The 23,552-nt window shown below is 52.8% G+C and overlaps 1 protein-coding gene across 1 annotated transcript; it reads right to left on the minus strand.

Annotated features, from left to right (window-relative positions):
- Positions 1-375: 375 nt before the first annotated feature.
- LOC105469008 (uncharacterized) lies at positions 376-20,353 on the minus strand. The gene is made up of 6 exons (XM_071081931.1): positions 20,293-20,353; positions 19,925-20,143; positions 19,774-19,832; positions 18,802-19,178; positions 16,312-16,967; positions 376-740 (listed from the first exon to the last, which is right to left on the minus strand). Exons 1-5 carry the CDS (start codon positions 20,351-20,353, stop codon positions 16,670-16,672), a joined length of 1,014 nt encoding a protein of 337 aa, XP_070938032.1. The 3' UTR covers positions 376-740; positions 16,312-16,669.
- Positions 20,354-23,552: the final 3,199 nt, after the last annotated feature.

Here is a 23,552-nt window from a genome sequence, read left to right on the forward strand (position 1 = left end):
GTTTAACGGCACACTCTAAAATGGCTAAAACCAATGCAAATTCTCTGGGTTTGCTACACATCTGAACTGCCTTGATCCAATTTGCCTTATATTTCAGAAGAAATGAAAGAAATTATTTCACTACATTGACCTCAAATTAAAAGCACAGTAGTTGTAACTTTGGCCTCCATCTGATTCCAGGGATAAAGACTCTGACTCCTAATCCTCCAAATAGTGGTGTTGGTTCAGTAAGTTAGAAGTACACTTAACACCTCTAACGTCCTGTCTGCTGACCACATTGACTTCATTCAACTCATTGGTAATGACGTTTTCAAGTGCACATCTACAACAATCATTTTATAAACATTTAGTATATCTACAGCAATAAATTAACCTCAGTTTCCTTTACCTATGTGATGCCCAATTGGGAAGAAGAAAGGATGAAGGGATGTTGTTTTCTAATTGGGTGATAGTCAGTCTCAGAGTAGATATAGTAAGAACTTTGGACCCATGGACAGAACCGTTCCATTTGAACTCTCCTGCTGGAGTCAGACAGAATGTGCAAGATGCCTTCTCTTATCATGATCTTCTCTGTGCTGGTGCTCATTCAAAGCAAATGAATTGGTGGAGTATTGATTGTGGTAGATGCGATACTTCCCTTCTTGACCCAATTTAAGATAATTGTTGATATTTCCTTTCGTGACCACTTCCTTTTTGATGCTCAACCGTGAAATTTCTCCTTGAGAGTTAACTACCAGTACCTGACCAAAAACATAAAAAGACTGCATTGTTTATGTCAATCAAAGATGTAAATTTCATCTGATCAACTGTCTTTCAATAACTAAAATTAATCACTCAAAGTAAGTTAAGATAAATAGAACTTTTGAAGTCTAAAAGCTAAGTTGAAGTCTATAAGCTAAGTTTTTGTTTTTTTTGTTTTTTTTGTTTTTTTTTGAGACGGAGTCTCGCTCTGTCACCCAAGCTGGAGTGCAGTGGCCGGATCTCAGCTCACTGCAAGCTCCGCCTCCCGGGTTCACGCCATTCTCCGGCCTCAGCCTCCCGAGTAGCTGGGACTACAGGCGCCCGCCACCTCGCCCGGCTAGTTTTTTTTTTGTATTTCTTAATAGAGACGGGGTTTCACCGTGTTAGCCAGGATGGTCTCGATCTCCTGACCTCGTGATCCGCCCGTCTCGGCCTCCCAAAGTGCTGGGATTACAGGCTTGAGCCACCGCGCCCGGCCTATAAGCTAAGTTAAAAGCTAAAGCTAATTGTTTACAGTTAAATAACCAAGATATGCCTGCAGAAAGAAAACTAACACATATTAAGTACCTATTACATGTTAGATACTATTATTCACTGCTTTCATGTATTAATACTTCAAATATACACATGAAACCATACATATAAATTACTCACCTACCATTTTCTCAAGTTTTTCAAGTTTATACTTAAGGGAAAAAGAAGGGGATCGGATGTACTCTCCCCGCAAAAACATATTCCTAAAAACACCCTTTCAGGTCCTCTTATCATTCCAGGTATAGTGTAAGACCCCATGGATACCTCAAAATAGTATTTTCAAACAGTTGGTCCCAACTCTTTAGTGACTACAAAATAAATAGTGGATCTTATTCAGCTTTTTAAAAAATAAAATGTAATGCAGTTAGGCAGTGGCTCATGCCTGTAATCCCAGCACTTGGGGAGGCCGAGGCAGGTAGATCATGAGGTCAGTAGATTGAGACCACTCTGGCCAACACGATAAGACCTCATCTCAACTAAAAATACAAAAAAATTAGCTGGGCATGGTGGCGTGTGACTGTAGTCCCAGCTACTTGGGAGGCTGAGGCAGGAGAATTGCTTGAATGAGGGAGGCGGAGGTTGTAGTGAATCGAGATCGCACCACTGCACTCCAGCCTGGGCAACAGAGCCAGACTCCGTCTCAAAAAAAAAAAAAAAAAAAAAAAAATGTAATGCAGTAGGCTAACACAGAAAATATCAGAATGCTTCCCACATAATAAGGTAAAACAGTATTTCAGAAAGCTTTCGAATATGTGTACTGGGCTGCTATGAAAAAATGTGTATGTGACTGAGGGTCAGAGTCAAAAAGAAGTATGAAAGGCACTGCTTTTAAGCAATTGCTGTGATGTTAAGAACATCATTTATTCTTGCATATCTACCCTGCAAATAATTCTCGAATATCGGAGACACAGTTGGGGCCATGTCCTGTCACCATGGCTAGCTGAAGGACAGAGATACCGAGTCCTAGCTCTGATCCCATTGTTCATGATCAGAGCTGGGATGCCATGCTGTCCTATCCACAGTACTCTGCTATCAGTGGATAAGCCTCATCCTTTAGCTGCAGGTTCACCTGAAGTGATCATAGCTAGAACTGAGCAGTGAATCACCTACAGTTATTTAATAAACCATAAAACCCAAAATAGCCTACTCATATGTGTAAAGAAGGCTTTAATTCTTTAGAATTATATGTAGAATAAAACTGATCATGTAGTAAGAAAGTGTATTAGCCATTTAGAGCATTTTTATGCCTTGACTAAAATTTGGGTTTGCAACTATACTTATAAAGCCTAATGCTTTTAATCTTGTTACCTACTACAGCTTTGGAAATAGAGAAAATACAATTCAAAAATAGGTCTACAAATTTCTACAAATTTCCAGCCCCTATTTATCACATGTTCTCCAGGACAGAAACTGGGTCTCCCTTTACCCATCCCGGCCTGGCCCAGAGCTGCACATCCAGGGGCAGGATCAGGGGACCCAGGGGTGACCCCACAGGGTCCTGGGCCTCAAGCCTCAGTAGGCTTTGGGGAGCCGTGCCTAGTTCAGCCCTCTGAGATTCTGATGGAAGTGGTTTGGACCGGGGCCTGGGGAAGGTGTTTAATTTTAAAGCTCCTTGGATGATTTGACTGCAGCCCAGGTGAGGTGTCAAGGCTCAGTGTAATCTTTTTTTTTTGGTATGAAGTCTCACTCTGTCACCCAGGCTAGAGTGCAGTGGCTCAGTCTCAGCTCACTGCAATCTCCACCTCCAAGGCTCAAGTGATTCTCCTGCCTCAGCCTCCTGAGTAGCTGTGATTACAGGTGCCTGCCACCATACCCAGCTAATTTTTGTATTTTTAGTAGAGACGGGGTTTCATTGTGTTGGCCAGGCTGGTCTCAGACTCCCAGCCTCAAGTGATCTGCCCGCCTTGGCCTCCCAAAATGCTGGGACTACAGGCATGAGCAGCCCGGCTGGCTCAGTGTAATCTTACTGCAAGGATGTCGGGGGAGATTCCAAACGTAATGGTTTTAGGTGAGACCTTTTTCTTGGGGCAGAAGCTTCCATTGATTCAAAGGGAAAAAGAGTGGAGCTGGAGTCCAGAGACTTGGGCTCTTGTCTAGGCTCTACTTCAGCTTCTCGCCGAGCAGCCGCTTGAATTTCTGGGCCTCAGTTTCTTCATCTGTAGAAGAGAGCTGTCAACCCTACCCCGTCACAGGGCTGCTTCTGTGAACTGAGTGGGCCCTGGGTTTCCACACCCATGGGGATGGGGAAGAAGCAGGCCTGCACTTCTGCTTTTCTGATTTTGGGTTTCAATTGGGTGCCCTCGGCTCTGGACTCCGTCCCCAGCCTCTGGGTGACCTCATGCGGCTGCCTGCATGGCCTGCTCCTCCAGGGCGGGGTGGGAGCTGGGGTGGGGCCTCCTCAGGGCTCACACGGCCTGTGCTCTAAGTAACATTGGCAGAGACCCAGCAGGGCCACTGGGGCCAGGAGGGATCAGAAATGGTCCACAAGGGGCCAAGCGTGTTGGCTCACACCTGTAATCCCGGCACTTTCGGAAGCTGAGGCAGGAGGATCACTTGAGGTCAGGAGTTTCAGACCAGTCTGGCCAACACAGTGAAACCCCGTCTCTAACAAAAATACAAAAATTAGCTGGGCGTGGTGGCATGCGCCTGTAGTCCCAGCTACTCGGGAGGCTGAGGCAGGAGAATCGCTTGAACCTGGGAGGCAGAGGTCACAGTGAGCCAAGATCGCACCACTGCACTCCAGCCTGGGCGACAGAGTGAGACTCCGTCCCCCATAAAAAAAAAAAAAAAAAGAAATGGTCCATAAAGGAACCTCCCAGCCAGCGAAGGCTGTAGGGATTAGCCAGGTTAGGAAGGTAGGAAAATGAGACCAAGGAGTGGTCACCTTCTGCCCACTCCCTCAAACATATCTGTGTTTACACCCACCATTCCTTCCCCCTCCCCCGGGGGAAGACACAGGGGCCTGCTGTCCAAGCCAACCTCCCCAGCCCAGGCCTGAAGGACCCCATAGCTGCCTCTCACTTGCTTAGAAGTGGCCTCACCTCAAATCTCCAACCCTTCCCTTCTGACTACTTTTGTCCCTTTCTCATTTCAACAAACTAAAGGCCTCTCCATCTTTTTATTTATTTATTTATTCATTTATTTATTTATTTATTTAGACAGGGTCTTGCTCTGTCACCCAGGCTGGAGGGCAGTGGCATGATCATGGTTCACTACAGCTTTGACTTCTTGGACTCAAGCAATTCTTCTGCCTCACCTCCCAAGTAGCTGGCACTACAGGCCCACACCACCACGCCCAGCTAATTTTTTTTTTTTTTTTTTTTTTTTTCTGTAGAGACAGGGTACTTCTATGTTGGCCAGGCTGGTCTCGAACTCCTGGGCTCAAGAAATTCTCCCACTTCAGTCTCCCAAAGTGCTGGGATTACAGGCAAGAGCCACTGCACCCAGTTGGTCTCTCCATCTTAAAAAGAAAATGTTGGCCAGGTGCGGTGGCTCACTCCTATAATCCCAACACTTTGGGAGGCTGAGGCAGGTGGATCGCTTGAGGTCAGGAGTTCGAGGCCAGCCTGGCCAACATGGTGAAACCCCGTCTCTACTAATTATATATATATAATTTCTAATTGGATGATAGTCAGTCTCAAGACTGTGCTCTCAGCTACTTGGGAGCACGAGGTGGGAGGACTGCTTGAGCCCAGGAGGTTGAGGCTACAGTGAGCTGTGATTGCACCACTGCACTCCAGCCTGGGTGACAGAGCGAGACCCTGTCTCAAAAAAGAAAAGAAGAAAAAGTTGTTCATTATTTCTCACCTGGAAACAGACTTGCCCTTCCAGCTCCCCTGCCCCTGACATGTTACGGATGAAGTAGTTCATCTCCCTTTCAGACACAGCTCTGGAGCTGGGATTCTGGGAATAAGGCCACTTAAACATGCCGTTTCCCTTCTGCTCCCAACTGCGACCTGCTACTGCCTGAGTCAAGCAGAGGCTGGGGCAGTGGGTGGGTGGGACCTGGCTGGCACAGGTGAAAGGCTGTGTCTGAGGTGGAGGCTCCCAGGGGAACCCTGGGGCGGGCTGGCCCATCATGGGACCCCGGGGAGGAGGCAGTATGGCTCTTGTATCCTTGTGCCCAGGAGCTGAGGGGGCCAAACAGGTGGGCCAGGTAGTCTCTACCCATAAGGCCAGGGCACCAAGGAGACAGGGAGAATTTCTGCTGGTGTTTTGACATCATGGATGTCCCATGCCCACAGGCTCCCTGGCAGAGACCACCATCCCTTCTCCACTCTAGGGCTACCCCTCCAAGTGGGGTACTCCTGCTTGGAGGGGTGTACCCCAAGTACACCTCGAGTGTACACCTCGAGTGGGGTACTCGAGTATATTTTATAAACTCGACCCCGGCTCTGGTGAGCAAAGACATATAAACTCACTCTGACAGCTCAGCAGGGGGAACAGACAGTACCACCAAACCAGCTGCCGTCACCAGACCCCAGCACAGCCGGGACCCAGGACGCACTAAACCAGCCACCGCCACCAGACCCCAGCACAGCCGGGACCCAGGACGCCCCAAAGATGCCATCACGGATGATGGGGAAAGACAAACTTGTCAGTGAAAGGCCACAGGACAACTGGCTGCCCATCAAGAGATAAACAAATAAATAAATAAGGGAGGGTCCACATCTCACTCTGTCCATCCACAATAACCCTCAAAGGATTAAAGATTTAAATGTTTTTAAAATGAAGTCAAAAATAATCGAAAAAGAAAACAAAATCCAATATGCTGTGTATATATATATATATAAACCTATATATTTTATATATATGTCTCTTTATATATATAAAAGACTTCGATATGCTGTATGTACATATTAAAGTATATATTATATATAATATGCTGTGTGTGCATATATATAAAAGACTTCAATATGTTGTATGCGTGTGTATATATACATATATATATAGACTTTGTAACAAAGACTCAAAATATAAAAGCCATAAAATAAACAAGTGATACATTTGACTACATAAATGTGTTTTAAGAAAACTTGCGTGACAAAATAATGTTATTAGCAGAGTCAAAAGACAAGCTCAGGGTGGTTGAGGGAATTACGACTCATGTAATAATAGACAAAGGGCAGTTTCCCTAGTATAGAAAAAGCAACTAGAACTCAATAAGAAAAAACCTAACAACCCAATACGCAAACAGGCAAAGGATATAAACGGATCATTCACAGAAAGAAAAAAAAAAGTGGGGGAGACAAACAGCCCTTAAATATACGAGAAGATACTCTTACTGGAAAGAAAAATGCAAATTTAAAGTACCTTAAGTTAATACATATTATGGTCAGATTGGCAGAAAACAAAAGGTTGGCAACAGTCAGTTGGCAAGGCTGTGGGGAAGAGGCACCCTCATCTGTGTTGGCGAGGGCAAATTGGTATATGCCTCATGGGATATACCCATCAGATATCCATTATTTACCTTTTGACCCCACAATCCCACTGTTGGAATTTTTCTAACATCTACCTGTACATATATAAAAGAGTATATAAAAGAGTATTCATTATGGCATTGTTGTAATAGCAAAAAATAGGAAACATTCCACGTGCCAGTCAACAGGAGACTGGTAAAATGGATCATTTGTAGTTGTAGGGAAAGAAGCATCACCTCTCTAGGCACAATCTCTAAGATACATTGTCAAAGGAATAAACAAAACAAAAAGGAACCAAGGTTTTTTTTTTTAAATCTTGTTTTACACACAGGACAGTGTGTACAAGGTACCACATTTGCTTAAGAGAGAGAGAGAAAATTAAGTAATCAGATAGGTAGTTATACTCGTTTGTACTCAGAAACTCTGGAAGAATGAAGAAAGAATGAATGAAAGGGGTGGCTTTTGAGTTGATGGAGAACAGAGCAGGGAAACAGGGTACATGTGAGATTTTTTACTATAGACTTTAAAATATTGCTTTGATTTTTTTAAAAAAATCTGTAAATATGTTACCTAGTAAAATAAATTCAAGGCTATTGGTAAAATAGAGGGGCTGGAGAATGCAATTACAACGTGAACACAAACTCTTAAGGAGACTCGAATCAAGCAGAGTTTTTAAAAAGGACTGATTTTTAGAACTTAAAATATGTACTTGTATTAGTTGAAGGGGAATAAATTCACTCTTGAGATTCAAATTTGCAGCCTGGAAGGTCAAAAGGAAATATCAAACCTCTGAGCAAAAGTGCACCAAGACTGAAATAAAAAGGCCAAAGATAAACTGCGAGGGACCCAGTCAGGAGCACTCACATGCAAAGGAAAGAAAAGTTAAAGAAACAATAATCAAGCAACAGGCCAGGTGCAGTGGCTCACGCCTGTAATCCCAGAACTTTGGGAGGCTGAGGCGGGCGGATCGCTTGAGCCCAGAAATTTAAGATCAACCTGGGCAACACGGTGAAACTCTGTCTCTCCAAAAAGTACAAAAAAAGCTAGCTGGGCGTGGTGGCGTGCGCCTGGATTCCCAGCTTCTCAGGAGGCTGAGCTGGGAGGATCACTTGAACCCAGGAGGTGGAGGCTGCAGTGAGCTGTGATTGTGCCACAGCACTCCAGCCTGGGTAGCAGAATAAGACCCTGTCTCAATAAACAAACAAACAATAATCAAATCAAGCAATAAATAGATGTTCCTAAGCGGAAAAAGGACCAGAGTCTTACAGAGTGACAGGTTCTGTGAGCTGTGAGGGTGCTGAGAAAAGAATCCCCATCGAGCCATGTGCTAAAGAACATGTGTTTGATTAGGAACCCCAGAGAAGGGACAGCTGCCAATAATGAAATGGAAAGTGTAACAGGGGAGGAAAAAGGAAATCAATAACCAGATCCGAGGGAAAAAACTGCAAGGTAAACCAATAAATGTAAAATGAGCCAAAGGTAATCAAATCAAGTACAGTAGATCAATTGTTAAATGAAAAGTGAACAGATAGAATTCTCCCACTAAAAAACAAAGAGTCGGCTTGGGTTTAAAAACACAGCGATAGGCTGGGCGCAGTGGCTCACACCTGTAATCCCAGTACTTTGGGAGGGTGAGGCAGGTGGATCGCTTGAGGTCAGGAGTTTGAAACCAGCCTGACCAATGTGGTGAAACCCTGTCTCTACTAAAAATACAAAAATTAGTTGGGCGTGGTGTTGTGTGCCTGTAATCCCAGTTAATCAGGAGGTTGAGGCAGGAGAATCACTTGAACGTGGGAGGCGGAGGTTGCAGTGAGCCAAGATCGCACCACTGCACTCCAGCCTGAGTGACAGAGCAAGTCTCTGTCTCCACAAACAAACAAAAAAACATGAAAATAACAAAAATACAGTGGTGACAGGCAACATGAAGAAACCCCATCTCTACAAAAAATACCAAAAAAAAGAATTAGCTGGGCATGGTGGCATGCGGGCCTGTGGTCCCAGGTTCTCGGGGTCCTGAGGCAGGAGAATTGCCTGAGCCAGGGAGGTTGAGGCTGCAGGGAGCCATGATCACACCACTGCACTCCAGCTGGGGCAACAGAGGCAGACCCTGTCTCAAACAAAACAAAACAGTGATGTGACTTATACAAGAAATTAGTAGTTTCAAAAAATGATAACGGTAGAAAATAAAAGAATGCTAAGCAAGTGCAAAAAAAAAGTAAAATAAGGAGTGGTAATATTAACAACAGAAGGGCGAAATTTAAGGCTAAGCACTGTAATAGGATAAAGAAGGACACTGCATAATGATAGAAAAGCACAATATGTACCAACAGAACACTCGAAATCTGCATGCTCCTGACAGCACCGTAGTTAAATATAAAAAGCAAAAACTAGGAAAAGCACCAGAAGAGCTTTATAGAGAAAATTTGAGTGGAAGGTTTAACAAAACACATCTCTATCAGAATTAGAGTAAAAGACCCCTGCCCCCAAGCAAAGGATACGAAGGAAATGAAAGTTTGAATAATATAATCAATAAACTTGATTTGATGCAGATAGTACCTTATATCCCTTAAATAGAAAATATGCATTTTTCCAGCCAGGCGTGGTGGCTCACACCTGTAATCCCAGCACTTTGGGAGGCTGAGGCGGGTGGATCACTTGAGGTCAGGAGTTCCAGACCAGCCTGGCCAACATGTCAAAATCCCCTCTGTACTAAAAATACAAAAATTAGCTGGGCGTGGTGGCGCACACCTGTAATCCCAGCTACTCCGGAGGCTGAGGCAGGAGAATCGTTTGAACCCAGAAGGTGGAAGTTGCGGTGAGCCGAGACTGCACCACTGCACTCCAGCCTGGGTGACAGAGCGAGACTCCATCTCAAAAAAATAAATAAATAAATAAAAATAAAAATAAGAAAATATGCATTTTTCTTATATGTCTCTGAAAAACTTAGAAAAATCATTTACTTGGTCACAAAGAAATTCATAATAAATTTTAAAAGTGGAGATTTTACACATCTGGAGAAAATGAATGCTTTCCTAGTAAAATATAAAATGGCCAAAATTAACTAGAAGGTGAGTAGAAACTTAAATAAACTAATCACCACTTATGAGAAAAAAAATCTGCCACTGAAAAAGGCACCAGGTCCAGAGGGTTTCATGACAGGGAACAGTAGAAGCCTTTTGAATTCATCTTTGCCAACACCTTCCTCCTCCAGGAAGTACTCCTGGATTTCACTCTTGCCAACAAGATTCTGGGAGGATGGCTCCTTCAACATATCCTGCACAGCTCTTTGCAGATGCATCATGTCATGTCATATCATATCATATCATATCATATCTGCCATACCATAAGTGCCATGCCATACTATATCATAATTGGATCTGCTGTTCAATTTCTCCTGAACAGTAAGCTACCTGAGGGCAGGAACCATCCTTTATTTTTCATTGCTCCCTAGTGCCCAGTACAGCAGCTGACATTCACTGACTAGGTGAATATGGTAATTGAAAAAGCAGAAGGCACAATCATCATTACGCTGTGATGTCTCTATGGGAACTGCCCAAGACACACACATAAGAAGGCAGAAAAAATGGAAAGAAACCAACATGCTAACAGTCATTCAATTGAGATGTCCTCCTATTATTCAAATATTTGTAATGGAGTTAAGCTATTTTTATAGGGAGGGAATAGTAATTTACACATTTAACTCAGCCAACAAGGAGAAAGGAAGGCGGAGGTTGGGAGGATTCTACAGGCAGGCCCTTCTGCTACCTCTGCTTCCTCTCTCTGGCCCAGCCCCTAGACAGACACGGAGGCCTGGACAGGGGCCCCTGTCCCACGCCCTTCATGCCTCACAGGGGACCCCCAGCTAGAAGAAGGCGAGGAGGCAGGGTGGGCACCCATAGGAGCCTCAGCTGGGTCCTGTGGGCCTCATCTAGCCCAGGCAACAGCTCTGGAAGTTCCCTCAACACCAGAATCCTTCTGCAATCTGGAAACAGAGCTTCCCAAATTTTAGCAAGAGCACCTGTGTCCCAGTGCCCCAGAGCCCCAGAGCCCTAGTCCTGGCAGCCCTGTTTCTCCCTCAATATGAACTGACAGCCGCTGACCTCTCACTCCCCGGCACAGATCCAGTTCCGAATCTCCCTAACATTCAGGCATGGAACCCTGGCCACATTCCTGGTCATCAGCTACCCCCTGGTCATGATCATGGACCTTCCCATTCCCCAGGGCCTGGTACTGACCACCCATCCAGGCTGGCATTCAGCATGATGCCCACTCCTCCCTGTACTGGACACAGTCAGCTCTAAGAAGGGCAGAGAAAATAGGTCTATGGAGCTAAGCTATGAGGAGGCAAAGGCCTAAGAATGATATAATGGACTTTGGGGATTTGGGGGTGCGGGAAGGGTGGGAGGGGGGTGAGGGAGAAAAGACTACACATTGGGTACGGTGCACACCACTCGGGTGACAGGTACACCAAAATCTCAGAAATCGCCACTAAAGAACTTATTCATGTAACCAAACACCACCTGCTCCCCACAACTATTAAAATAAACATTAAAAAAAATAGGTCTAGAGTGAGATCAACTGCTGAGGCCTGGGAAGGAAGTGAGGGGGCAGGTGGGGCCCATCTCAAGCCCTTGGGGCTGAAGGGAGCCAGGGACTAAGAGGTGAGAATCAGGCGCAGGCTTCAGGGAGACCCCAGAGACTATGTGGCCTACAGGGGAGTTGGGGGTGGCAGGGAGATCTCTGGGGGGACAGTAATGTGGGGTGAGGGTGGGAGGGGGACCCAAGAACCTGCTGTCTCCTACGTCAGGTCCTAGGCAGGCAGAGGGGCTCTGGGACAGCCCGGGGCTGCAGGTGAGCCACTGGGAGGGAACTGGGTCAGGCGCAAAGAAACCGGCAGAGCCACCCCAGGGCGGCTGTCCCAGCTGGGGGGTGGGGGTGGGGGTTGTTGGAGGAGGGAGTACAGGCAAGGGGCTAGCTGGAGTCCCCTCAACTTGGCCTCAGCTTCCTGCTGTTACCAAAGCCCCTTGCCAAAGGCCCCCTGGCTGGCCCTGAGTGGGGACAGGTAGGTCTGTCCCAAGGCCAGTTCCTTTCTCTCAATCACAGCGGCCTCGGGCTGCCCTCAGAGTTTGTCCTGCCCTCAGAGGAAGCGGGTGCTGGCCCTGGATCCAGACAGGAGGGGCCCCCAGGTGAGAAAGTGAGGGGAGAGAGTGGGGAAACTGCTGTGGCCACCCTCTAGTCCCCTAGGGACAAGGGCTCACTCACAGTTCCCATTGGAGGAGGAGGAGGACTGAGGGCCCCGGGCTCCTTCCAGTGGGCGCTGACTGTGTCAGGTGCAGTGCCTCCAGGGCTGCTTGTATGAGAAGGTGCAGCAGCCTGGCTGGAACCTCCCTCCCAGCGGCCAGTGCTCCAGCAGCAGTGGCAAGCTCCAGGCCAGCCCCACCAGCCTGAGCCTTCTCACCTCTGGGCAGGGATGGTGACCGCAGCCAGGGGGAAGAGTCTCAGAGGCCCCTTTTTGCACCGCCTTTGGCCTGGCTTCCCAGGGCTCCCTGAGTGGCCTCTTTGGGGGAGGGGAGGAGTCATCCCTGCTTACTTCCCCCTGTTTCCCTCTCTCCCCTCTCAGAAGGGTTTGCTTCTGCCCTCTCCTGGGCAGCAAGAGAACAGGAGACGTCCCTTTCCTGGGACATCATCAACTCTCCCACCACAGGGCTGGGCACACAGGTTGCTCAGAAGAAGGAGCGCTTGCTTGCCTTTGGCTTGTACTGTTTTTGCCAAGGGGAATAGGGTGGCCAACCCTAAATGCCACCTGACTGAAACTGAACCTGGTGGCCAGGGTGGGGCTAGGGGTCAAGGGACCTGGAACTGTCCCAGACACAGTCACTTCCTGGCTGTGTGAGCTTCGTCCTGTCACTAAACCTCTCCGAACCTCTGTTTGTACTCAGGGCAAATGGAGGTGTCCATGCCTGCCTTCCAAGCTGCTGGGAGCTTAACCCTGGGTACAAGCCTTTGAGCAAGAGCCCACACAGGACTGTTAACCCCTTTGGGACTGCATCTTACCACACTTTGTCCCCAGTGTCCAGCACAGTGACCAGCCCACACCAAGTGCTCAATATGTGCAACTAGAGTGCATGGGGAGTGACAAGACTGTAAAACACCATCCATGGCAGGAGCTCCTCTGTTCTGGGGGTTCCTGGCCCTGCCCAGTAGCCTGCCCTAAGCCCCAAACTGCTGCCTAATAGACGGCGGTCCCCACACACTCCCCAGTGCCCCCATGCCATGCCATCCCCACATCCTGCCCCTCTGTTCTGCACCCACTTTCTTTTTTTTTTTTTTTTTTTTTGAGGCAGAGTCTCGCTCTGTGGCCCAGGCTGGAGTGCAGTGGCCGGATCTCAGCCGGGCGCGGTGGCTCAAGCCTGTAATCCCAGCACTTTGGGAGGCCGAGACGGGCGGATCACGAGGTCAGGAGATCGAGACCATCCTGGCTAACACGGTGAAACCCACTTTCTTCTGAGATCCCTTCTCAGCAATGACCTCCTCCTCATCTTCAGCCTCCGCATCTCCTGCCCACCCACCTGAACCTGGGGACCACATTTCCATCCATGACCTACACCTGCTCTGGCTACACTGTGTCTCTCTCCTCCTGCGCGTTGTCCACACGCTCAATTCGCACCCTCACTTCACTCCTGACCACTGCCCTCTGCCTTCAGCACCCCCCGACCAGCTGAGCTTCTAGTGGCCACTTCAGGTAAGTGGTATAAGGCCTTTCTCTCACGTGACCTTCCTGTGCGTCCTTCTTCTGGCCACTTCTTGTCCTCTGAGCCAGCATTCTCATGCTTCTCTTCCCTTTGTCTGGCACCTAAATCCAGGTGGGCCCCAGCTTTTCTTCACCCTACTCCTCCCCAAGTAAGCAGCACCACTATCTGCCCACGAGTGCCAGCCGGGAATCTAGAACTCAACCGGATTTCCCTCCCACCTCCCTCGGCCCCCAGGCCCTGCCCATCCACCTCCCAAACCTCTGTTACCATCACATGACCACGAGACCACTAAGAGCTTCGGCCGTGCTTGAAGCCCTGGCCACAGGGATATTTTTCTCAATCCCACTCCTGTCTCTGCTAAAAGCCTCACAGCAGCTGCAGGATAACGTGCACATTCCTGGCAAGCGCCCATGAGGCCCTGCCCGGGTGGGCACCCACTCCCAACCCTAAGCTCCACTCCTGAGCCCCAGCCCCATGTCTTCTCTTGCTGGCCTCCTATCCAAGAGGGCGACTCCCCCAGGAACGTGGCTGTGCCTCAGTCCTCTCCAGATCCAAAGGCTCACCAGGGTTTGGCAGGTATTCAGCTAGTTCACGCCTGATGAACGAGTGAATGGGCCTGGAGGATCATGGTGGCAAATGCCGCCTGGGACAACTAAGGGCAGGGGTGGGGTTCCCTTGGGGGGCAGGACTAACTCCCTACCCTGGACTTTGTTGGGGGTGGAGCACCAGGGAGACCCACAGCTGCCTCTTGAATAAAGCTCCGTGCAGGGAACGTGGTATTATTGCACCCATTGCACACGGGAGGAAACAGGACCAGAGATGCAAAGTGACTTGTGGAGGTCACACAGTGAATTAGGGCCACGAGTGGGGCCAAGGAGCAGCCTGTCTCTGGCCAATGTCCTAGATGCCCCCCTGGGTAAGTCCCCTGCCCCCATCACCTGTGCCCCTCCCCCAGATGCCACTGCAACTAGGAACCTGTTAGGAGCTGGAAGAAGGATGGGCAGAGGGGCCACCTGGCAGGGGCCCTGGCAGCCGGGGTGACCTGTCTTCTCAGGAGATGTCAGGACCTGGGCAGTCTCCCTCCTCTTTGGTCCTGGGGCCTGGGGTGGTGGCCCTTGGGCAGACCCACAGAGCCCTGGCTCATAGGTAAGGGACTGCCACACCTCTGCCCTTTTCAACACACACTGTGTGCACTCTGTCTGAGCCAGACCCTGGGCCAGATGCGAGGTTCAAAGAGCAAGGCCATTTCCCCACCTCCAGGGGCTCCACTCAGACGGGCAGGCACCCTCCCACCGTCACCAGCACAGAGAATGTGGAGAGGCCGAGAAGTGCGCCACCGGGAGCCTGCGAAGGAAACTGAGGGACGCTGGGGGAGAAGAGGGCTGGCATCCAGCCACCCATCCCAGAGAAACTGCCTGGCCGGCTGGCAGCGGCACGAAACAGGAACCAGCCGCGGTCCTCAGCCCCGCCCGCCGGGTGCCGTTCTCCATCCTGGCCGCAAGGCGGCGGGCTGCCGCTGCAGGAGCCGGAGAGAAGGCGGCGCAGACCCAGGACGACCTAGAGAGTCTGGGTGGACCCTCTGTTACTGCCAAGCGCCTCGAAGTCTTACCTCGTTTAAGGCTCACAACCCTAATCCTTAGGTATTGTGCTTACACCAGAGGACGCTGGGCCTAGGGGAGCGTCCTCGTGTGTAAGTTAAGCGGCTGTCCGCAGCTGGCAGGTGACCCAGCAGAGTCCAATTCTCCTTTCCCCAGCCTCAAAATCTCAGCTCTGCATTGTAACGAGACGGGCGGAGGGAAGACCCAGCAGCGGGACTACGTGTCTCCTTCGTCTGGGCATCCCGGACTCAGTCCTGGCACATGGTGGGCATCAATGTTCATGGTAATGACATCAGGCACAGCGAAAGAAATTAGGGGCTCCCAAGGTTCAGAGGTCATCTGTCCACCCCCTCCCTTTGGGCTGAAGAACAAACCCAGACCCTGAGTGAGGAAGGGAACTGCCTCTAGATCATCACACGGCCGGTGGCAGATGGCAGAACGGTTCTGAGCAAACTTTTTTCCCCTCGGGCTGCCCCTCCCTGAAAAGTTCCTAAAGTTCAAAATGTCAGGGTCGCCCAGAGTGTTCTGGGGATGTAAGAGTGTTTATAAAACGTGCTCTATTTTCGATTTCCCAGATTAACACAACTACATTCTGAAGAGGGAAAAAAAACCTTACTTAACCGGACGTCTTTCTGAAAGAAACCCATCAGGAGTTCTTTTAAAAATAAAAAATAAAAAGGAACTGAAATTCTGGAAGCACCCTCAAAGGGAAGCAGACGCCAGACTTTCACATCCACCCTCTCATCTGACCCCAGGCTCCTGGGAGACGGGCAAGGCGGTTGAGCTGGCGGCAGGCCCGCAATCCCCCGTTCCATGCCCAGATGCACTTCGGAATACAGAACAGCTGGGACTTGGAAAGATATCGTGAGGCACCCACCTGCTGTGGGTTACATTACCTCCCATCAGGGCTTGGGGCAGCCGCCGGCTATCGCGCTCATTTGCATTTCTGCAGCAAAATATGAATATTCACACAAGCGCGATAAATAAAGACCATCAACAGCCTCACATCAGTTCAAGCGCAATTTTGCCACCAATTGGATTACGGAAAACCTTTTGGGCTTCCAGGGAGCTTTGGAGCCTGGGAATTGCAGATGAGGGACTGGGAGCCTGCACTGTTTCGCGGCTGGGGAGAGGGAGCTCATCCGAAGTCTTCGGACAAAGGTGGGCGTCGTGCCCGATGCTGAGCGGAGCGGGTCTCCTCGCGCCCAGGCTCCCTGCGGGCGCGGTCCCCAGTGAGCCTCCCCGCCTCCGCGCCCGGGGTCGTACCTGCTTGGTGCTCTCCTCCCGCGGCGGGCCGCGCACCTCCTAGATGGCCTCGTAGACGTTCTCTGAGTCGCTGCGCGCCAGGGGCAGCAGGCACACCCAGGACACCGCCACGCTGCAGGCCTTGAAGCTGCCGCTGCTTCCGAGGTGGCCGGCGGGAGGCGAGACGGCGGCGCGCGCCAGGTTGTCCAGGAACTGCGCGGGCCTCAGGTACAGGCAGGCGGGCAGGCCAGGCTCCAGGCTGCTGCGCTGGGTCGCGGCGCCGCGCTGCGCAGGGCCGCACAGGGAGCTGGCGCCGCCTCGGGGCTCCGCCGGGGGGCCATTGGGGCCCGCTGCCGCCGCCGCCCTCACGAACCGGTTGTCATAGGAGAACGGCTCGGGGGCCGCGGGGCCGGTTGGGGACCTGGCGGCGCGGCCGTGGCAGGGTTGTCCAGCGCAGGCAGCTCGCGCACGTACTGCGCAGGCAGGTAGAAGGGGCGGCCGCCGGGCTCGCGCCGCAGGTGCCACCGGTGCTCGGTGCTGCGCCGCAGCGGCCGGTAGAGCTCATTGGGCGGGATGGCCACGCGGCGCCCATTGTTGCCGGTGTACTCGAAGGCGTACTCCACCAGCACGTACACGTCTCCCTCCACATCCGCCGCCATCGCGGCCGCGGCGTTTTCCTGCAGGCAACAAGGAGGAGGGCCGCGGAAGTCAAGACAACCGAGCCCGGAATAGCCCCGCACGCACGGACAGACATGGGTTCGAGTCCCGATGCTGCACTTGCCGTTCGCCTTCGGGCCTCAGTTTTCCCATTTCTAAAATGGGGACTTGCATAAAATCACATCTCAGGCTTCCATTCTTACACTCAGTGCTGGAATTAGGACAACCCCTTCATTCCGTGGGGCTGATTCTAAGATTTGAGCCTCGCTTCGGTCCTGCGGTGGGGAGATTGTGGGTAGTCTTGATCCAAATCGACTGCGAGGGAAACCTTGGCTTTAAAACGAGGGGTGATTGCCTGCTCTAAGGTCGACACCACGCTTGCTTAATAGTTGACTGAGCCTTAGTTTTCCCGTCAGTCAAGTAGGAAAAGCAGCCCATTTCCTGCCGTTCCCCGGGCCCTGTCCCACCTGGACGCCTCCCGCCCGCAGAGAATCCGCAGAGGGTCTCGTTGCACCGCCTCCCTCCACGAGCCTGCGCCCCGGCCCCGGGGTCGGGGTTGGGATGCGGGCTCTGCAGGCGCCCCGGTGAACAGCTCTACCTGGGGGCTGTCCCTGCCCCGCTTAGTCCGAGGGCCTTGGTGTGGGGACCTCCGCTGTCAAGGCGGGGGAACCGCTTCTCTCGGTTTCTCTCTCCTTCCGCAGCTGCTTCAGCGCAGACGTGACCCCTAGCCGGGCCCGCCCCGCCCCGCCCCGCCCCGCCCCGCCCCCTGCTCGCCGGCTCTCACGCCGTCCCGGAGAAAGGCTGCCCACCTGCCCTGGGACCCCTACAGTGCCCCCACGAGAGTGGCCCCTGGAGAATGCACTCTGAGACAGTGACTATCCGTGCGGAGTCCCAGAGCAGGGGCCCCCAGAGCTCTCCGGAGTGGTCACAAGCCCCACTCCCGCCCCGACTCCAGTGTGTCAGGGATGGGGGAAGAGCCTAACTAAATCTGCCTGCGCCCCTCCACCAAAGCCACGAGTCGGTGGTCTTCTCCGGAAGTGCATGGCCCCTCCAGACTCCCACACTGACCACACCTCCTCCTGCCCCCTAAGGTGACCCGGACCAGGGGCCAGGAGACCGTCGCTGGCCGAGGCTGAGGGACCGAAGAAGCAGAGTCCAACCGAGGCCCCCGTAGGGCTCCTTCGCCACTTTCTCAAGCGTTTCTTGACGAGGAAAGGGTGTACACTGAGTCACTACGCACACTGGGCCCCGGAGGCGGGGTCATCGAGCTGCCCTGAGCCAACAAACCCCAAGGTGGACGCTGCCCCCGGCGCCCCTTCTCCCTGGACCCCGTAGCGCACTCACGTCGGCTGGGCTGGTCTCAGGGAGCCCAAGGGCCCGGTGGGCGGAGCCGGCAGGTTAGGCCCCTACCATCGCCCTGGGCCGGGCTTCCAGGGGCCAGGCCGGAGAGGCTGCGCGGAATCGGAGCTGGCAATGGCAGCAAATAGGGACAGGGACGCTCAGGAGTGCTGTCACCGATACCCAAAGCAGCTGTGTCTGGGCGGGGCGAGGAGGAGCCTGAATGCCTCTGCTGGGGACCTTGCGGGGCATTGGGACGAGGCCCGGAGCAGAAGGCCGGGGCCGGGAGCCAGAAAGGCTGCGTCTGAAGGGGCGCTGGATGGTCGCTAGCGGAGCCCAAGAAGGGTGGGGCTGCCCCTGCCCCGTCTTCCCCCTTCCCTTCTCCCCCGGGGATTTGCTGTCCCGGAGTCCCTGTGTCCCTCCCGCGCGCGGCTCCGGGAATGCCGGGTTGGGGCTGGTTGTCTCGTGCGGGCGTTCCTGCTCGCGGGGAGGTTATTCGCACCCTGAATCACTCACTTCGAGTCCTTCCAACCGGATTGCAGACCCGCCGCTCCGGGTCCACCTCCCCCACCGGGGCCTTTCCAGCCCGGCCGGGCCTGGAAAAACTCCGAGCGGGATTCCCAGCGCAGGGACGCCCAACGGAGCACAGTGTCTCGGGCTGGATAAGACGTGGACCCGGCTACAGCTCTTTCGCCAACCTGGGGGAACACAGAGAAGGGGAGGGATTGGTGGGGGCCGGGAGGATCCCTGGAGCACAAGATCGCACCCGTCCCCAGGAGGTCCCCTGCGTCCACCGCCGAAGTGACACAAGCTGCAGCGGCGTCAACGCCTGGGTCGGCACTGGGGGCCTGGGCCTGCTCCCCTCCTGCCTCCAGATGGAGGGCAGCATTCGCCTACCTTCTCCTCCCCGTGGGATGAGGCCTGCGCAGCTCCCGCCCCAGCACCGAGACAAGAGGAGCAGGGCGAGGAGCTCTTTGGTGCGGAACCGCCACCTGCCGCACACTTTCCTCCCCATCCTGCCCCTTGCCCCACCCCCACCCCACCTCCCACCTCAATCCCCGCTCGGCGGCCCACTGCCTGCCCGGGCACTTTGGGGTGTCCGCTCGCTGGCCTCGCCTCCACTTGTCCCAGCGGGTGCGCGTGGGCTCGGTGTCCAGCGCTCGCTACTCCACCGCGCGGTTCCCGCGCTGCCCGGTTTCCTATTCAGCAATATAACTAGGAAGGCACCGGTGGAGAGCGCCTGGCAGAACTTCCTCCCGGACTGGGTCTGGGCTGCAGTTGCGAGAGACAATCCCCGGCGTCCTGGCTTCCTGACCCCTCTGGGCCAGGCCAGCGCCTGAAGAGCAAAGACGCCACCCCCTCCTCTGCACTTCCCGGGACCCTGGGCCACACCTGGCTGTCTCCAGGGAGGAAGAGGACGCGGGGCTCCGATGGTGGGACTGAGGATGGCAGGAGCCTCCCCCTCGCAGCTTCTCCTGGCCAGGTTACCTTCCCACCATCCCCAACTGCCTCTTGATCCTTGCGGGGAAGGAGGGCCACCCTCCAATCTGTCCACAGGGTAAGCTCAGAACAACCTCCTAGAGGCCAGGAGTCCAGCCCCAGGACCCTCTGCCTTGGGGGTCTTCTGTTTGGGAATTACCTGCCTCTCTGGACAAGCTGCCTCGCCCTGATCTGAGCCTGCGCTCACTCCAGACATCACAAGCCACAGCCCCAGCAGACCCCTTGCCCTCAGGGGCCCCAAAGAACAGTTGTGCCTGTGGACCTGGCTGTGTGTGCCAGGAGCTGGCTGATTCAGGCCAGTGTTCTGGGAGGAAGAGGGGCCCGAACCCCAGGCCATGGCCCCTCTTGACACCACCTCCTGGGGGTCCAGGGTTGGGTGGGAAGCTGAATCTGGCCACACTCATTCTGGAACTCCCTTACCTCTGTATCTTTGCCCCTGCTAGGCATTGCCACCCATGAGTCCCCACTTCCTCTGATAATCTCAGTGTGTCTGAGGCTTGGTGGCACCTTGGGACCCTCCAGGGTAGGCACACAGCAGAACTCGGCATCTGTCTTTGGTGCCCGACATGCTTAGAAAATAGTGACTGAAGGAATCTTCTCCCTCCCTACCTTTTAGGTGCCTCCCCACCTGCAGCACAGCCAGGCGCTGGCGATGGTCTTTGGTGGGGTCAGGCTGGTATGATGCCCCACTCTGCTGCTTGGCGGCTGGTAGGCCTTGGGAGCTCTGCCTTAACTCTGCAGCTCAGCTTTCTTTCCTATCAATAGTAACACTCACTTCGCTGGATTATTGCGAGGATTAAATGAGGTCCACTAAGCAGAGCTTACCACATGCCCAGCGCACACAATATACCAGCTATTTTTTTTTCTTTTTTTGAGATGGAATCTGGCTCTGTCACCTAGGCTAGAGTGCAGTGGCACGATCTCGGCTCACTGGAACCTCCGTCTCTGGGTTTAAGTGATTCTCCTGCCTCAGCTTCCTGAGTAGCTGGAATTACAGGCCCCTGCCATCATGCCCGGCTAATTTTTGTATTTTTGTAGAGACGGGGTTTCACCATGTTGGCCAGGCTGGTCTTGAACTCCTGACCTCAAATGATCTGACTGCCTTGGCCTCCCAAAATGCTGGGATTACAGGCATGAGCCACCGTGCCCACCTATATCAGCTATTATGACACTTATATTATGTGATGAGCTCTTGGGGGTTGGATTGAAATCTGCAAACCACCCCTCCTTCAGGCAGAAGAGAAGGGGAAGTCCCAGCTACTCATGAGGCTGAGGCAAGAGAATTGCTTGAACCCGGGAGGTGGAGGTTGCAGTGAGTTGAGATCACGGTACTGCACGCCAGCCTGGGCAACAGAGTAACTCCATCTCAAAACAAACAAACAAAAAAGTTGGGGAGAAGGGGAAACAAGTGCCCTCAGAGGCGCTTTGTTGAGGATGGAGAAGGGCTGAGCCCACCTGCAGGGCAGAACCAGGTCACATGCCATGGCCCTCCACTGGGCCTCCCTCCCCCAGTTTCTCTTATCTTCTCTGGGCCTACCATCTACTGTCCTTGGGGGAAGCTGCGGCACCTAGATGGGCAGAGGATGCCAACTTGTAATCTGAAAGGGGCCTTCAAGGACAGGAAATCTCAGATCTGAATGTTGTCTATTTCTATCTCATTTTACCGCAATCTGATTTCCCTGAGAATTAGTCTGTTTCTGAGGGCGCCTTCGAGAAGAATCCTCACAGGCCCAAGCCCTCCCCAGGCCAGGCTCCTGCCCACTCAGGGATGGGGCAATGAGGGCTCTGATGAGGCCAGGCTTGTGGGGGAGAGTTAATGTGGGCCATGGCAGGTGCATAACCCAGCTCCTGGCTTAGGAGGCATTGGCATCTGGGCACGGGTGTGCGCCATGACCCGGAAAAGCTGTGTGCAGCCTCCAATTGCCTGCCACTGCCGCCTCTGTTGTGGTGCACAGGCATCCAGCTCCAAGGCTGGGTGGGTGACTCAGCAGCCGATCGCCCCCAGGAAGGGGTGAGGGTGGGCTCATCTCTGACAGTGACAGGCAGATCTCCACCTGAGGCCTCAGACTCCAAGCTGAGCGCAGGTAAGACAGCTAGGACTGAGGGCCTGCTGGGTCCAGGAGAGGTGGAGGATGGCGACAGAGAGACCAGCAAACCCACATTTCCCCCAAAGCCTGGAGGGTCTGAACTTCACTTCAAAAACAATTCCAGGCTCCCACCCCAGCCCCAAGGCCCCTTCAAAGGCAGTCCTGCTCTGGGGAAGTTCTTCAGTCTCCATGTCTAGCTGGGCAAGTTCAGTGATCCTGTGGGAATTCATGGCTTTGTGAGGCTGCGGCTGCATCCATAGGGCAGCTCCCCTGCACGCCCCGCACAGCTTAGGGCAAAGGAGTTGCTGGATTGAGTAACTTATTTAAAGCATTTGACTTGGTGCCAAGCTCCCAGTAAACACGTAATTAATCAGGAGGAGGAGAATGGGTGCTGACACCTGGGACCAGGAACTGGGCTAAGAGCTTCATACGCATTCATTCATTTGATCCTCACAATAATCCTGTGAGGCTGGTACTATCACAATTCCAATTTTGAGAAGAGGAAACAGAGAGGTTAAATCACTTGCCTGAGGTCACACAGCTAGTAGGTGGGACAGCTGAAGATTGAACACAGGGGCCTGGCTCCTGAGCCTGCACCCTTGTCCACCTGCTAAATACCTAGAGATGCAGGCTGTTGTCATTATTGCCACCATCACATACCAGGGACACTGCTGGGGACAGCAATGCACAGGATATGGCCTCTGCATTCCTGTGGCCCCTGGTTTGGCCGAGGGACAGACATTCAAGTGTCTGGTTTCAGTGCTACACGAGAGCAATTGAGACATGTCCTAAGTACAGCAGATCCCATTTCAGAGGTGGCAGGGGCAGCAGAGGACAAGGGCTCAGCCACCAATGTGGCTCTAGTTTCCACCACACCAACGGCAGGGATCCAGCGGGCCCCATCCTGATGGAAACACCTGTAGAAAGTCCCCTGGTACAAAACCTGCCTGGCCTGGCTGTGTGTGTTTGGGTGGGTACTGGCGGTGGGAGGTTACTCCAAGTCAGAGGATGCTTGGGAACCTGCCCCAGGATGCCCCAGACATCTGGGGACAGGATGGTGCCAGCCCTGGGTCTGGGCCTCCCAGGTGCAAGCTGTGGAGCATCTGGATGGGGACTTGGCCTTGTCCCAGCTGGTGGCCTCAGCTGTGGTCCAGGAGAGCCCAATCTGGGGTAGAGACGGTGAGTCCCATCAAGCAGCCACAAAGGCCAAGATGCCAACTGGCCCCTTGGTTTACCATGCTGGTGTCCCCACTAAACTTCCTGCACTCTAGGAAGGGAAGCTGCCATTTGTTGCCAAGAAAACATGGGACACAGCGGGTTGGGGGGACACAGGTTGGCCCTGAGCTGGCAGAAGTGTGGGCTGATCTGGATGGAGAATTAGCTTTGCCATCTGTCCTCTGACCACAGTCGTGGAAGCCCTGGGAGCCCCTGTGTCCTGGGCCTGTCACCCTCTCAGCAAGGACTTGCGACTGGTTTCTCTGCAGTGCTCAGTCAAGGCCAGAGGGGAGAGAGCACGGACCCAGGGTCGAGAAGTCACTTCCCCTCCTGGCCTCCAGGAGAGAAACTCTGGTGCACCGGGGCACAGTCAGGCCTACTTGGGGCCTCAGTTTCTCCACCCACACAATGAGAACCCTCTTTGTCCTCTGGTGCGAGGCTGGCTACCTGAGAAAGAGACCAGAG

The sequence above is a fragment of the Macaca nemestrina genome, chromosome 17 (assembly GCF_043159975.1).
Source record: "Macaca nemestrina isolate mMacNem1 chromosome 17, mMacNem.hap1, whole genome shotgun sequence".
NCBI lineage: Eukaryota > Metazoa > Chordata > Mammalia > Primates > Cercopithecidae > Macaca > Macaca nemestrina.